The sequence below is a fragment of the Oncorhynchus mykiss genome, chromosome 21 (assembly GCF_013265735.2).
Source record: "Oncorhynchus mykiss isolate Arlee chromosome 21, USDA_OmykA_1.1, whole genome shotgun sequence".
NCBI classification, from domain to species: domain Eukaryota; kingdom Metazoa; phylum Chordata; class Actinopteri; order Salmoniformes; family Salmonidae; genus Oncorhynchus; species Oncorhynchus mykiss.
The window spans coordinates 58,496,318-58,512,416 of NC_048585.1; the positions used below are offsets into that span (position 1 = coordinate 58,496,318).

Genomic DNA, 16,099 nt, shown 5'->3' on the forward strand with positions numbered 1-16,099 from the left:
TTCCATAGGCTGGGATCTGCACTATGCAGCTGTTGTTCCATAGGCTGGGATCTGCACTATGCAGCTGTTGATCCATAGGCTGGGATCTGCACTATGCAGCTGTTGTTCCATAGGCTGGGATCTACACTGTGCAGCTGTTGTTCCATAGGCTGGGATCTACACTGTGCAGCTGTTGTTCTATAGGCTGGGATCTGCACTAAACAGCTGTTGTTCTATAGGCTGGGATCTACACTATGCAACTGTTGCAAGAGCACATTTTTCACTAGCTGTCCATTGGTTTCAAAAACAATGATTGATAGGCAGCTTAAACTTCTATGAATTCAACCATTATTGGGTTGAAATACACATTTAGATTTGTGAACAGCCACCCACAACAACCACAATCCGCAAGGCGCAAATAGCTAAATGAGAGAGCAGCAGTGTGATTCACATCAATGCGCTATGTAGATATCAATAATAAGTGATATCTGTATCTCCGTAGACTACACCACTGCTGTCACCTTTACCTCCAAGCGTTTATTCAAGTTGGATAATCTTTGGATGCAGACAGCAGTCGCACCATTGGAAGACATAGCTTGGTACTGGAGCCTACAAAAGCCTATTCCTGCTCTTTTCCCGAAATCCATCAAACACATCTTTATGTAATACATGTATCACTAGCCACTAACTATGCCACTTTGTTTACATACTCATCTCATATGTATATACTGCACTCAATACCATCTACTGTATCTTGCCTATGCTGCTCTGTACCATCACTCATTCATATATCTTTATGTACATATTCTTTATCCCCTTACACTTGTGTCTATAAGGTAGTAGTTGTGGAATTGTTAGCTAGATTACTTGTTGGTTATTACTGCATTGTCGGAACTAGAAGCACAAGCATTTTGCTACACTCGCATTAACATCTGCTAACCATGTGTATGTGACAAATAAAATGTGATTTGATTTGATTTACACCAATAGGAGAAGAGTCCACTCACACTGTCACCCAGGTATAATATGTGCAATTCAGTCAGAAAATGAAGTAGGCTAAAATAAGCAGATACTATTTGGACAAAAGAACTGGAAATAAGAACTCCGGCTGGAAGTGGGCTCAGGCAGCCAATCAATAAGGAGGTGAAGCATTAGAGATGAAAATAGAACAGAGAGGGGGCCAGTGTTATTAACACTGCTTGAGTCATATCTCCACAGGGTCCAGCTTTTACACACACACACACACACACACACACACACACACACACACACACACACACACACACACACACACACACACACACACACACACACACACACACACACACACACACACACACCTGCTACCCTTGACTTGATTTGGTGAGCAAGAAGACACGTCTCATTTAGGTTCCATTAGTGCAACTTGTGTCTGTGTCAACCCCCCACCCCCCCCCCCCCCCCCCCTTCAATCATATCTCAAAACACAGCATAGACTATTTTATAAACAGACAGACATTATTTTTAACCACTTTTTATTTGCTAAAACCTGTAAAACTGACAAGCTGAAGATGGTCGATAAAAGACATCTCGGAGATACACAGCACCTGTATGTCTTCAGAAAGGTTTCGCTCCCCTTGACTTTCTTCACGTTTTATGTTACAGCCTGAACTTAAAATGGATCCAATTATGATTTTTTTATTGTAACTGGTCTACACACAATAACACAATGTCAAAAGTGGAAATGTTTTTGTGGTTGTAATTTTTTACAAATTAATTAAAAAAATTAAAAAATGAAAAGCTGAAATGTCAACCCCTTTGTTATGACAAAGCCTTAATTAGTTTGGGAGTAAAAATCTACTTAAGTCACATAATAAATTGAATGAACTTACTCTGTGTGCAATAATAGTGTTTAACATGCTTTTTGAATGCCTACCTCATCTCTGTACCCCCACACATACAATTAACTGTAAGCGGTCGAGCTGTGAATTTCAAACACAGATTCAACCCCAAAGACTCGCAAAGGGCACCTATTGGTAGATGGGTACAAGTAAAAAAGCAGACATTGAATATCCCTTTGACCTGGTGAAGCTATTAATTACACTTTGGATGGTGTATCAATACACCCAGTCACTACAAAGATACAGGCGTCCTTCCTAACTCAGTTGCTGGAGAGGAAGGAAACCACTCAGGGATTTCAACATGAGGCCAATGGTGACTTTAAAACAGTTATATAGTTTAATGGCTGTGATAAGAGAAAACTGAGGATGGATTAACAACATTGTAGTTACTCCACAATACTAATCTAAATGACAGAGTGAAACAAAGGGAGCCTGTACAGAATAAACATATTCCAAAACACGCATCCTGTTTGCAACAAGGCACTTAAGTAAAATTGCAAAAGATTTGGCAAATTAGTGAACTTTATGTCCTGAATACAAAGCGTTATGTTGGAGCAAATCCACCACATATCGAAGTACCACTCTTCATATTTTCAAGCATGATGGTGGCTGCGTCATGGTATGGGTATGCTTGTCATTGGCAAGGGAGTTTTTTTTTAGGATAAAAATAAATGGAATAGAGTTAAGCACAGGCAAAATCCTGGAGGGAAACCTGGTTCAGTCTGCTTTCCAACAGACACTGGGAGACAAATTCAACTTTCAGCAGGACAATAACCTAAAACACAAGGCTAAATATACACTGGAGTTTTTTTTACCAAGAGGACATTGAATGTTGTTGAGTGGCCTAGTTACAGTTTTGACTTAAATTGTCTTAAATCTATGGCAATACTTGAAATCGGCTGTCTAGCGATGATCAACAACCAACTTGACAGAACATGAAGAATTTTGTAAAGAATAATGTGCAAATATTGTACAATCCAGGTGTGTAAAGTTCTTAGAGACTTACCCAGAAAGACTCACAGCTGTAATCGCTGCCAAAGGTGATTTCTAACATGTATTGACTTAAAGGGTTGAATACTTTATAAGTCATCAAGATATGCGTTTTATTTATTTTTTGTTTTTGTTGTACAAATGTTAGAACATTTATTCTACTTTGACATCACAGAGTACTTAGTGTAGACCATTGACCAAAATGTTTTTAATCGACCTTTTAACCCAACAAAACGTGGGAAGAGTCAAGAGGGTGAATACTTTCTGAAGGCCCTGTATAAACAACAATTTAAACAAAACTGTTTCTCTGGTCACATCTTCAATAATTGTATTGAATATATACTTATCACATATAAAAACATACAAGCCCCACAGCTTACAGTTGACCATGATCAAAGAAATGATTGCCAAATGATAAGGAGGTTGAGTTTTTGTAAACACAGTCTCTTGACCCGTCGCCGTCTGCACCAACGTCTGGGTGAATCTCAAAAAGTCTTTCCTTGGTTCTTCAACCTCCTTCTCAAAACTCATTGGAGGAGAAGATCTGAGGTTCCTCCCCTTCCGCTCTACGGCTCCTCCCCTCGGATCTTCTCCTCCAATGCGTGTTTAGAAGCGGTCGAGGAATAAAGGAAACGCCCATTTCCCAGCTTTCACTCATGGCCGCCTTTGGCCGTGATATCCAACATGGCGTGCAGTTCCCGGGGTTCGTATCCCAGCAGGCCTTGCAGGTCACAGACGAAACGGTAGACGTAGCGCTTGCCAGCGTTCTTGTGGATGATGTTCTTGTCGTAGTAGTAGCGCAGGCCTCGACTCAACTTCTCGTAGTTCATCTTAGGCTTGTTCTTCCTCCGGCCCCATAGCTGGGCCACCTGGGATAACAAACAATTAAACTAGTATTATCATCAACATATTATACAGTATATAGGCCTATCTAAAGTTGGCTAATTGACCTTACTTCAGAATAAGAACACTGTAACAACATGTTTGCATATAATAGGCTACACCTCTTGCCTCGTCAGGATCTGTCAGTTTAAACTCCCATCCATCCCCTGTCCAAATTATAAATGATTGACAGCTGCGGTCAATGAGGAGCTCCAATAGAAACTGCCACAGCTGAATGGGACCACTGCCTGTTGAGACATATAGGGAGGGATTAAACTGTTAAGCAAGTCAGTTAAGAACACATTCTTATTTACAATGACGGCCAACCCCGAACAAACCCTAACGACGCTGGGCCAATTGTGTGCATCGCCCTATGGGACTCCCAATCACGGCTGGTTGTGATACAGCCTGCAATCGAACCAGGGTCTGTAGTGACACCTCTAGCACTGAGATGCAGTGCCTTGGACCGCTGCACCACTCAGGAGCCCCAAGACTAAGGAGATCAAGATCCAGGAAAAGGAGTTCGCTAAAGCAGAACCTAGATTTTAGATCAATGGGTAATCAAAGAGAGAGTGGTCATTTTCTACATAAAGAACATCACTCACCAGTATAAGCAGACAGAATGCCTGCCGGAACCAGAGCTCTACCCAGATCAGTCTTGTCCCCGATAAACTCTTTGAAGCTCCTGTGTGGGGGTGGCAAATTGAAGGGGTCCTCAGGAATGGACTCTTCCACACCCTGTGTTGGTCTAGTCAAGGACAGAGAAGCGGTGATGTCCGTGTCCTCATAATGCAGGGTCCCAAACCCAACGTCACAATCTGAAGTCAAGAGATTGAGAAAATTGGTTGATGATAGGAAACTATTCCATGAATCTCTCTTAACAGAAGGAGAGACACCTCCAAAGCCCCTGGTCTAAAGCAATAATACATTTCCAAAGGCTTATCAATTAGAAATACATTCTGATTGTTAACCCCTTTCCCTTCAATCAAATATTAATCCAACACAAAGGGAGAAGAGTTTCCTCACATAATTAAATAGAACACACACAGTGGTATGAAGAACACAAAGCATATCTATATGGTTTCCTGCCAAGGTATCTATGGTTTCCTGCCAAGGTCCCTATGGTTTCCTACCAAGGTCTCTATGGTTTCCTGCCAAGGTCCCTATGGTTTCCTACCAAGGTCTCTATGGTTTCCTACCTAGGTCTCTATGGTTTCCTACCTGTTCTACCAGGGTATCTATGGTTTCCTACCAAGGTATCTATGGTTTCCTAACAAGGTCTCTATAGTTTCCTAACAAGGTCTCTATGGTTTCCTAACAAGGTCTCTATGGTTTCCTACCTGTTCTTACAAGGTCTCTATGGTTTTCTAACAAGGTCTCTATGGTTTCCTACCTGTCCTACCAAGGTCTCTATGGTTTCCTACCAAGGTCTCTATGGTTTCCTACCAAGGTCTCTATGGTTTCCTACCTGTCCTACCAAGGTCTCTATGGTTTCCTACCTGTCCTACCAAGGTCTCTATGGTTTCCTACCAAGGTCTCTATGGTTTCCTACCAAGGTCTCTATGGTTTCCTACCAAGGTCTCTATGGTTTCCTACCAAGGTCTCTATGGTTTCCTACCAAGGTCTCTATGGTTTCCTACCTGTCCTACCAAGGTCTCTATGGTTTCCTACCAAGGTCTCTATGTTTCCTACCAAGGTCTCTATGGTTTCCTACCAAGGTCTCTATGGTTTCCTACCAAGGTCTCTATGGTGTCCTACCTGTCCTACCAAGGTCTCTATGGTTTCCTACCTGTCCTACCAAGGTCTCTATGGTATCCTACCAAGGTCTCATTGGTTTCCTACCAAGGTCTCTATGGTTTCCTACCTGTCCTACCAAGGTCTCTATGGTTTCCTACCAAGGTCTCTATGGTTTCCTACCTGTCCTACCAAGGTCTCTATGGTTTCCTACCAAGGTCTATATGGTTTCCTACCAAGGTCTCTATGGTTTCCTACCAAGGTCTCTATGGTTTCCTACCTGTCCTACCAAGGTCTCTATGGTTTCCTACCTGTCCTACCAAGGTCTCTATGGTTTCCTACCAAGGTCTCTATGGTTTCCTACCAAGGTCTCTATGGTTTCCTACCTGTCCTACCAAGGTCTATATGGTTTCCTACCAAGGTCTCTATGGTTTCCTACCTGTCCTACCAAGGTCTCTATGGTTTCCTACCTGTCCTACCAAGGTCTCTATGGTTTCCTACCAAGGTCTCTATGGTTTCCTACCTGTCCTAACAAGGTCTCTATGGTTTCCTACCAAGGTCTCTATGGTTTCCTACCTGCCCTACCAAGGTCTCTATGATTTCCTACCAAGGTCTATATGGTTTCCTACCTGTCCTACCAAGGTCTCTATGGTTTCCTACCAAGGTCTCTATGGTTTCCTACCTGTCCTACCAAGGTATCTATGGTTTCCTACCTGTCCTACCAAGGTCTCTATGGTTTCCTACCAAGGTCTATATGGTTTCCTACCAAGGTCTCTATGGTTTCCTACCAAGGTCTCTATGGTTTCCTACCTGTCCTACCAAGGTCTCTATGGTTTCCTACCAAGGTCTATATGGTTTCCTTCCTGTCCTACCAAGGTCTCTATGGTTTCCTACCTGTCCTACCAAGGTCTCTATGGTATCCTACCAAGGTCTCATTGGTTTCCTACCAAGGTCTCTATGGTTTCCTACCTGTCCTACCAAGGTCTCTATGGTTTCCTACCAAGGTCTCTATGGTGTCCTACCTGTCCTACCAAGGTATGATTGGTTTCCTACCAAGGTCTCTATGGTTTCATACCTGTCCTACCAAGGTTTCTATGATGTCCTACCTGTCCTACCAAGGTCTCTATGATGTCCTACCTGTCCTACCAAGGTCCGATTGGTTTCCTACCAAGGTCTCATTGGTTTCCTACCAAGGTCTCTATGGTTTCAAACCAAGGTCTCTATGGTTTCCTACCTGTCCTACCAAGGTCTCTATGGTTTCCTACCAAGGTCTCTATGGTTTCCTACCAAGGTCTCATTGGTTTCCTACCTGTCCTACCAAGGTGTCATTGGTTTCCTACCTGTCCTACCAAGGTCTCTATGGTTTCCTACCAAGGTCTCTATGGTTTCCTACCTTACCTACCAAGGTCTCTATGGTTTCCTACCTGTCCTACCAAGGTCTCTATGGTTTCCTACCTTACCTACCAAGGTCTCTATGGTTTCCTACCTGTCCTACCAAGGTCTCTATGGTTTCCTACCAAGGTCTCTATGGTTTCCTACCTGTCCTACCAAGGTCTCTATGGTTTCCTACCAAGGTCTCTATGGTTTCCTACCTGTCCTACCAAGGTCTGATTGGTTTCCTACCAAGGTCTCTATGGTTTCATACCTGTCCTACCAAGGTTTCTATGATGTCCTACCTGTCCTACCAAGGTCTCTATGATTTCCTACCTGTCCTACCAAGGTCTGATTGGTTTCCTACCAAGGTCTCATTGGTTTCCTACCAAGGTCTCTATGGTTTCCTACCTGTCCTACCAAGGTCTCTATGGTTTCCTACCAAGGTCTCTATGGTTTCCTACCAAGGTCTCTATGGTTTCCTACCAAGGTCTCTATGGTTTCCTACCAAGGTCTCTATGGTGTCCTACCTGTCCTACCAAGGTCTCTATGGTTTCCTACCTGTCCTACCAAGGTCTCTATGGTATCCTACCAAGGTCTCATTGGTTTCCTACCAAGGTCTCTATGGTTTCCTACCTGTCCTACCAAGGTCTCTATGGTTTCCTACCAAGGTCTCTATGGTTTCCTACCTGTCCTACCAAGGTCTCTATGGTTTCCTACCAAGGTCTATATGGTTTCCTACCAAGGTCTCTATGGTTTCCTACCAAGGTCTCTATGGTTTCCTACCTGTCCTACCAAGGTCTCTATGGTTTCCTACCTGTCCTACCAAGGTCTCTATGGTTTCCTACCAAGGTCTCTATGGTTTCCTACCAAGGTCTCTATGGTTTCCTACCTGTCCTACCAAGGTCTCTATGGTTTCCTACCAAGGTCTCTATGGTTTCCTACCTGTCCTACCAAGGTCTCTATGGTTTCCTACCTGTCCTACCAAGGTCTCTATGGTATCCTACCACGGTCTCTATCGTTTCCTACCTGTCCTACCAAGGTCTCTATGGTTTCCTACCAAGGTCTCTATGGTTTCCTACCAAGGTCTCTATGGTTTCCTACCAAGGTCTCTATGGTTTCCTACCTGTCCTAACAAGGTCTCTATGGTTTCCTACCAAGGTCTCTATGGTTTCCTACCTGCCCTACCAAGGTCTCTATGATTTCCTACCAAGGTCTATATGGTTTCCTACCTGTCCTACCAAGGTCTCTATGGTTTCCTACCAAGGTCTCTATGGTTTCCTACCTGTCCTACCAAGGTCTCTATGGTTTCCTACCTGTCCTACCAAGGTCTCTATGGTTTCCTACCAAGGTCTCTATGGTTTCCTACCAAGGTCTCTATGGTTTCCTACCAAGGTCTCTATGGTTTCCTACCTGTCCTACCAAGGTCTCTATGGTTTCCTACCAAGGTCTATATGGTTTCCTTCCTGTCCTACCAAGGTCTCTATGGTTTCCTACCTGTCCTACCAAGGTCTCTATGGTATCCTACCAAGGTCTCATTGGTTTCCTACCAAGGTCTCTATGGTTTCCTACCTGTCCTACCAAGGTCTCTATGGTTTCCTACCAAGGTCTCTATGGTGTCCTACCTGTCCTACCAAGGTATGATTGGTTTCCTACCAAGGTCTCTATGGTTTCATACCTGTCCTACCAAGGTTTCTATGATGTCCTACCTGTCCTACCAAGGTCTCTATGATGTCCTACCTGTCCTACCAAGGTCCGATTGGTTTCCTACCAAGGTCTCATTGGTTTCCTACCAAGGTCTCTATGGTTTCAAACCAAGGTCTCTATGGTTTCCTACCTGTCCTACCAAGGTCTCTATGGTTTCCTACCAAGGTCTCTATGGTTTCCTACCAAGGTCTCATTGGTTTCCTACCTGTCCTACCAAGGTGTCATTGGTTTCCTACCTGTCCTACCAAGGTCTCTATGGTGTCCTACCAAGGTCTCTATGGTTTCCTACCAAGGTCTCTATGGTTTCCTACCTTACCTACCAAGGTCTCTATGGTTTCCTACCTGTCCTACCAAGGTCTCTATGGTTTCCTACCTTACCTACCAAGGTCTCTATGGTTTCCTACCTGTCCTACCAAGGTCTCTATGGTTTCCTACCAAGGTCTCTATGGTTTCCTACCTGTCCTACCAAGGTCTCTATGGTTTCCTACCAAGGTCTCTATGGTTTCCTACCTGTCCTACCAAGGTCTGATTGGTTTCCTACCAAGGTCTCTATGGTTTCATACCTGTCCTACCAAGGTTTCTATGATGTCCTACCTGTCCTACCAAGGTCTCTATGATTTCCTACCTGTCCTACCAAGGTCTGATTGGTTTCCTACCAAGGTCTCATTGGTTTCCTACCAAGGTCTCTATGGTTTCCTACCTGTCCTACCAAGGTCTCTATGGTTTCCTACCTGTCCTACCAAGGTCTCTATGGTTTCCTACCAAGGTCTCTATGGTTTCCTACCAAGGTCTCATTGGTTTCCTACCTGTCCTACCAAGGTGCCATTGGTTTCCTACCTGTCCTACCAAGGTCTCTATGGTTTCCTACCAAGGTCTCTATGGTTTCCTACCAAGGTCTCTATGGTTTCCTACCAAGGTCTCTATGGTTTCCTACCTGTCCTACCAAGGTCTCTATGGTTTCCTACCAAGGTCTATATGGTTTCCTTCCTGTCCTACCAAGGTCTCTATGGTTTCCTACCTGTCCTACCAAGGTCTCTATGGTATCCTACCAAGGTCTCATTGGTTTCCTACCAAGGTCTCTATGGTTTCCTACCTGTCCTACCAAGGTCTCTATGGTTTCCTACCAAGGTCTCTATGGTGTCCTACCTGTCCTACCAAGGTATGATTGGTTTCCTACCAAGGTCTCTATGGTTTCATACCTGTCCTACCAAGGTTTCTATGATGTCCTACCTGTCCTACCAAGGTCTCTATGATGTCCTACCTGTCCTACCAAGGTCCGATTGGTTTCCTACCAAGGTCTCATTGGTTTCCTACCAAGGTCTCTATGGTTTCAAACCAAGGTCTCTATGGTTTCCTACCTGTCCTACCAAGGTCTCTATGGTTTCCTACCAAGGTCTCTATGGTTTCCTACCAAGGTCTCATTGGTTTCCTACCTGTCCTACCAAGGTGTCATTGGTTTCCTACCTGTCCTACCAAGGTCTCTATGGTGTCCTACCAAGGTCTCTATGGTTTCCTACCAAGGTCTCTATGGTTTCCTACCTTACCTACCAAGGTCTCTATGGTTTCCTACCTGTCCTACCAAGGTCTCTATGGTTTCCTACCAAGGTCTCTATGGTTTCCTACCTGTCCTACCAAGGTCTCTATGGTTTCCTACCAAGGTCTCTATGGTTTCCTACCTGTCCTACCAAGGTCTGATTGGTTTCCTACCAAGGTCTCATTGGTTTCCTACCTGTCCTACCAAGGTCTCTATGGTTTCCTACCTTACCTACCAAGGTCTCTATGGTTTCCTACCTGTCCTACCAAGGTCTCTATGGTTTCCTACCAAGGTCTCTATGGTTTCCTACCTGTCCTACCAAGGTCTCTATGGTTTCCTACCAAGGTCTCTATGGTTTCATACCTGTCCTACCAAGGTTTCTATGATGTCCTACCTGTCCTACCAAGGTCTCTATGATTTCCTACCTGTCCTACCAAGGTCTGATTGGTTTCCTACCAAGGTCTGATTGGTTTCCTACCAAGGTCTCTATGGTTTCCTACCTGTCCTACCAAGGTCTCTATGGTTTCCTACCTGTCCTACCAAGGTCTCTATGGTTTCCTACCAAGGTCTCTATGGTTTCCTACCAAGGTCTCATTGGTTTCCTACCTGTCCTACCAAGGTGCCATTGGTTTCCTACCTGTCCTACCAAGGTCTCTATGGTTTCCTACCAAGGTCTCTATGGTTTCATACCTGTCCTACCAAGGTCCCATTGGTTTCCTACCTGTCCTACCAAGGTCTCCATGGTTTCCTACCTGTCCTGTCAAGGTCTCGGAGCAGAGGGACAGAGGACAGGTGGTTTCTGTAAGGTCCTTCCTGTTTGACCCGGTGGTAGTCCTGATATCTCACAGTCACAGGGTCAAGGGTCAGAAGCTGTGGGGGTTCTATTGGGAGATGGGAGAACTGACCATGGTGATTCTGCTTGTCCATGAGCTGCACATGGTCCACGTAACTGTCTGAGGAAGACAGAGCATAGCTGATATAGATTATATGTATACTGATATGAGACATAGACTATATACACCTCTGAAGGGATGCGTTTTTAATACCTTGGTTCATTTGCGACTGGCAGAGAGAATTCAACGTGCAAAGGACTAGAGAGGAACCACGATCATATTCACAATCTGAAACACACATAGATACACACATGCAATAGAAATCTCTACTACTATCACAGTTCAATGAATGAATAAATACATTGGTATGATACAGCATCACTCCCCCATTTTACCTCTGCGCATAGTTTCCAGATGTTCCCAGAGGATCTCTCCTGCTGTGTAGTCAGAGCTCAGGTCCAGGAAGGCCTCTCTGTCCAGGGTACAGAGCTCACTCCCAGGCAGCCCTCTCCAATCCGAGCCCAGGCTTTGGAGCCCGAACTCAGCCTGGCACCAGTCTAACCAGTGGTTCACCTCCCACTCTGACCACAGTTTAGGGTCTGGACACAAAAGAGGAAATAGGATATTAGTCAAAACACAATTTGTATTGCTCTTTACATCTTTATTTCCATACACACTGTGCAGGTTAGGCTGAAACAGAGAGACCAATTACAGGTAGGCTATACAACAAAACTACAAGTTATATAATACCAGATGTCATTGTATGTATACGCCACATGGTACCTTGTGGGAAGTGCATACGGCTGCTCTCCTGGGCGAAGCCTGCGAAGGTGGCCCTTATCGCCTGGCTCAGGACCTCCTTACTGGTGGGGGTGAGAGGAGGGACATCCAGTGGATCTACCTCTACACCGGAGACAGGTCACGGAGTCATCCCAGAGACAATAACGAATCGGGGAGGAAAAACAGACAAGAGCTGAGAGCTCAATAGCAGAGTTTGAGCACACACAAATTAACCGACTACTAAAAAGAGGACACCATAAATGACAGTATAAAGTTGTAAATAAAGTAGTGAAAAGAATAAAACACAGGATTATGGTGAATGACAAAATGGGAGGGAAATACCGTAAGCGCTCCAGTCCATCCTTAGGTCTTTGGAACGAGGGATCAGGTGGAAGAAAGTGATCCAGAGAAGGGAGGAGAGGAGTTTTAATAAGACCAATGGGACGAGGAGGGAGGAGAAGGGTTTTAATAAGACCAATGGGACGAGGAGGGAGGAGAAGGGTTTTAATAAGACCAATGGGACGAGGAGGGAGGAGAAGGGTTTTAATAAGACCAATGGGACGAGGAGGGAGGAGAGGAGTTTTAATGAGACGAGGAGGGAGGGGACAGGTGGTGACGGATATGTGTCAATCGGCAGTGATGGAGGGGCGGGTGTTGGGGACACTACCAAATAGGAAACGAGAACTCCCAATTAGGCAACATGGAAAAGATACTGCAAAAAGACATACAGGGAGGTTATCTAGAGAAACGATGCCACAAAAGGAGCCATTACAACTGAGAAGGGTAGTTGTGATAGAGATAAGGAACTACTCTTTTTGTTTTTAAGTTGATAGCGTTTAACTAAGGCAATACACTAGTATATCATCAGGAACCACTGAGATCATGGCAATTCAATTGGAAATATTTACACCAGCATCAGGTCTTTCTATTTCAGCATGGCATGTGGTGTAGTGACCACCCAATGAGGGGCTGGCTGTAAGTGCATATCTGTGCAGGGGGTTTCTTCAACCCCATTCATATAACAGAAACACTGGGATTATATCAGGTAGTGTATCGTAAGTAAGTTAACATCTATGTGTGTGTGTGTGTGTGTGTGTGTTCCCCAGCCCAGCAGGGAGAACCTATAGAGCCAGACACCATTTACCGGACCACTGTGGCTGCCTTACTGCGATGAGGTTCTTCCATGAAGTGGGTTTTAGGAAGCCATGACAGTGAGCAATTTAGTCACAAAATGAGTCACACATTGTGTGAGACATTTGTAGAAAACAACAGAGGGGGGAAAAGAAAGGACAGACCTGGTTGGTGTTAAAGCAGCATTCAGCAGTTAAAACAATAACAAAGCAAACTCCCCGCCACTGTTCGTTAAGAGCTGAGGGACGGGGCTGGAGAAAAGAAACCACTCTCAAATTCATAGAGCTGTGGATGCAGGTGGTCCATGATATCAAAACTAAAGGTTTAACCATGTTTCCATGGTAGTCACGGTTTGTTTACATTAACTTTGTTTACAAACATCGGAGTAAAACAAGATCATATTTTGAGGTGTACGAAAATGGTAACTATGTTCAAAAAGTTATATTCTTCAAGAATCAATGGGTACATATCCTTATTAACGGACAAATCAATAAACATTAGTAGTGACTGCAGATTTCCCCTTTATGGCCTGGCCAAGTTTAATATGTTTTAATCTTGAAATCTGGGAGGGTTTGGTAAAGACTTTCAGCCTGTGCCAAGGGTTCTGGACCATTATGGCAAAGGAGGTAGTGACTGAGCTTGCCCTGCTGTATCCACATAGCTGCCCCCCCCCCCCTTAAATCGCTACACTAGCACTGTCCCTGTCTACTATGGGAGCGCTGGTGGAACCGGAGTCCCCCACAGTTCCGGAATGTCTTTCCGCACTGACCGCAGACGTACGGCTTCTCCCCAGTGTGTATGCGGAAATGCCTGGTGAGCGCCCCCGAGTGGCGAAAGCGCATGGAGCACACCGAGCAGGTATAAGGTCTCTCTCCAGTGTGGATTCTCAGGTGAGTCTTCAGGTTCTCCAGACGGTTGAAATCCCGGTCACACTCGCTGCAGTGGTAAGGGCTCTGGCCAGGGGGGAAGACCTGACGCTTGGGGTGGGCCTGGGTGTGGTGTCTACGGAGCTCGCTGGGCTGGTGGAAGCCCTGGCCACAGAGTTTGCAGATGTGGCTGGGGTGGGGGATGGTGGGATTAGGGTTGGGGTGGGGGATGGTGGGATTAGGGTTGGTTCTGATCTGGACTCCATAGATCTGAGGTGGGGCAACAGGGATGATGGGAGCTGCTGCCTCTCTTGGTTGGAAGAGGTTGTTGGGGAACTGGGAGGAGAAGGCTGGAAGGCCACTGGCTGTTGGGGCAGTCAGTTGTGGAACATCTGTGTTGACCATATGAGGGTGAGCTGTGGAGAGAGAGAATACATTAAAAATATATATTTAATGTTTTATTACACAGGTTCCATATGCATACATCCTACATGCAGGCAAAGGTGTTACTCATTCTAATAAAATCATTTTGAGAGATACTGACACATAATGGTTAGTGTTACTCAGTAAGTGGTCAATCTTATGAAGTCTGGTGGCATCTTGTGGGTGGTATAGTCAGTGGCTATTTGGAAGCTCTCTGCTATTATCTGGTACTTACACAGACTATGGCTGGTTCCAGGAAGCAGAGAGTCAGAGATCTGTAAGTCCAAAGGGTCCGGTTTCCACTCCTCTAACATCTTGGACTGAACCAGAGACAGACTATCAGGACCAAAGTCTTCTTTTACCACAGAGTCAAAACTAGAACCAGAACCAGAGCCGGAACCAGAACCGTTCTCCTCCTTCACTCTAACCTGCTCCGTCTCAAGGCTCTGGACCACTACGTGAAGTGGTGATGGGTCATTATCTCCAAATGTTGTTTCTAGACCACTATGACTGATGCTTTCTACACTTGCCTTGTGGTCCATACACAAACTGGAGGCCTCTTCCCCGACTTCTGAAAAGAAAAAGACATTCAGAACAATTGTCAGGCTTAGACGCTATTTCTTGTTCTTATCTAGCTAGTCAATCACAAACTGAATTTCTCTAACATTGTATGTATGACATATCATTTGGATTGATAAATAGGCCTACCTTTAAGCAGGTCATGATGAGGGATAGACTGTCCTCTTGTAGCTGGGTGTAGGTCTTGGGAACACACCCGACCATCCTCGCTGATTTCACTGAAAGACCCATGGTCTTTCTGTCGTTCACTACTGATCTCTGCCTCCACAATTTCATATCCATATTCGTCCAATGAATATGAGGACTTTATATTTAATTCGTTGTCCTTTGACTGCTTTTGAGTCTTTGCTAAGTTGTTGTTGTGGAGAGGACTTGTCGAGAACTGTCCCTGCGGACTTACACCTCTCGTTGTTTCCACACATTGACGCGCAGCATTCAACTCTTGCTCGGTTGTTTGCAAGCGTTGTTTAAGAGACTTGTTTTCCCGTAGGGTTTCGTGCATCTGATCGCGGACATCCCCAAGCGCTTGACCTACCAGTTTAGTGACTTCTAATACGGCAATTTCCACAGCCACTTCGAACGCACCGTGGATCGTCGCCGCCAGTTCGTCCTGGAAAGAGAGCGATACCTCACCCTCTCCAGCGGTTTTCGAGGGGCGAGCTTGGGCTGACATTGAAGTCTCCCTTTTGATCCCTGTGTTAGTTTTTGACTGAGGCTTCATGTTGCTACAATAACCTTACTGCTAGTCTGATTATAATATTACTGGCTACTATGTTGCAATGTGATTGGCTACAATATAGCAGGAAGAGAGTAACTCCGTCTGAATCTTCCTCGCTTACCCAGCATCTGGATATATCAGCTGGACATGATCTATTATAGAAAACCTTCTAAATGTCTATTGGCGAATGTTTTACATTTGCGCTATGAAATGTGTATCGCGCTCTTCTTCCCCAGCGTCTTACAAACAATGAATGTAAGGCAAAGAGGATCAATTATATTGACAAGATGGTTGACTGACCGCTCTAACGATGGAAATACATGTCCGCAAAGGCTAAAAGCAGGCGGGAGGATGCGCGATCAGGTGGGAACATTCTAGCCAATGAGAGGGCAGATACGCCTGTGAACAACAACTCCCATATAAAAATGTTTTTCACAAAGTTGCCGGAATGTTACGTGCATTACACTTAGGCTACATCAGTACACTCGTAGCAACCTAATCAGTATGAAACTTATATTTGATTAAACGATAAGCTTCTCATATCAAAATAGTACTTACCATATTCGCCGCTCTCTCATTGCCGCCCGTACAAAAACTCCGCCCTCTGCTTAACGCTTTTCGCCAAGACAGATTTTAGGCGGAGTCGACCATCTCACTTCACCGCTTCCTCTCGGCTGTATGTACAAACAACA

At 44.8% G+C, this 16,099-nt stretch overlaps 2 protein-coding genes across 5 annotated transcripts; both read right to left on the reverse strand.

The window, feature by feature from the left end:
• Positions 1-2,941: 2,941 nt before the first annotated feature.
• On the reverse strand, positions 2,942-12,163 carry LOC110500779 (transforming protein p54/c-ets-1). 3 transcript variants are annotated; one of them, XM_021578312.2, is made up of 8 exons: positions 12,033-12,163; positions 11,694-11,813; positions 11,306-11,509; positions 11,124-11,198; positions 10,830-11,030; positions 4,337-4,549; positions 3,861-3,979; positions 2,942-3,718 (listed from the first exon to the last, which is right to left on the reverse strand). In XM_021578312.2, the coding sequence occupies exons 1-8, from the start codon at positions 12,049-12,051 to the stop codon at positions 3,500-3,502; spliced, it is 1,170 nt and encodes a 389-aa protein (XP_021433987.2). In that variant the 5' UTR covers positions 12,052-12,163; the 3' UTR covers positions 2,942-3,499. The 3 variants fall into 3 exon arrangements, with proteins under 3 accessions (XP_021433987.2, XP_036814182.1, XP_021433988.2); XM_021578313.2 differs by having other exon boundaries at positions 3,542-3,718; positions 3,854-3,979; XM_036958287.1 differs by lacking the exon at positions 11,124-11,198.
• Positions 12,164-12,258: 95 nt separating this feature from the next.
• LOC110500778 (zinc finger protein 37) lies at positions 12,259-16,083 on the reverse strand. 2 transcript variants are annotated; one of them, XM_021578311.2, is made up of 3 exons: positions 14,819-16,083; positions 14,346-14,678; positions 12,259-14,103 (listed from the first exon to the last, which is right to left on the reverse strand). In XM_021578311.2, exons 1-3 carry the CDS (start codon positions 15,408-15,410, stop codon positions 13,511-13,513), a joined length of 1,518 nt encoding a protein of 505 aa, XP_021433986.1. In that variant the 5' UTR covers positions 15,411-16,083; the 3' UTR covers positions 12,259-13,510. The 2 variants fall into 2 exon arrangements, with proteins under 2 accessions (XP_021433986.1, XP_021433985.1); XM_021578310.2 differs by having other exon boundaries at positions 14,346-14,681; positions 14,819-16,075.
• Between the last annotated feature and the right edge of the window lie 16 nt (positions 16,084-16,099).

Bases quoted from the DNA above. Each gene is read 5' to 3' on its own strand.
- LOC110500778 (XM_021578310.2), bottom strand. From the start codon at position 15,410: ATGAAGCCTCAGTCAAAAACTAACACAGGGATCAAAAGGGAGACTTCA. The intron at 14,682-14,818 runs GTAGGCCTATTT...TTTTCTTTTCAG, and splicing joins TCATCATGACCTGCTTAAAG to AAGTCGGGGAAGAGGCCTCC. The intron at 14,104-14,345 runs GTAAGTACCAGA...CTCTCTCCACAG, and splicing joins TGGAACCAGCCATAGTCTGT to CTCACCCTCATATGGTCAAC.
- LOC110500779 (XM_021578312.2), bottom strand. The intron at 11,031-11,123 runs GTATTAAAAACG...TGTCTTCCTCAG, and splicing joins CCAGTCGCAAATGAACCAAG to ACAGTTACGTGGACCATGTG. The intron at 4,550-10,829 runs GTAGGAAACCAT...TCTTGACTTCAG, and splicing joins CCGAGACCTTGACAGGACAG to ATTGTGACGTTGGGTTTGGG.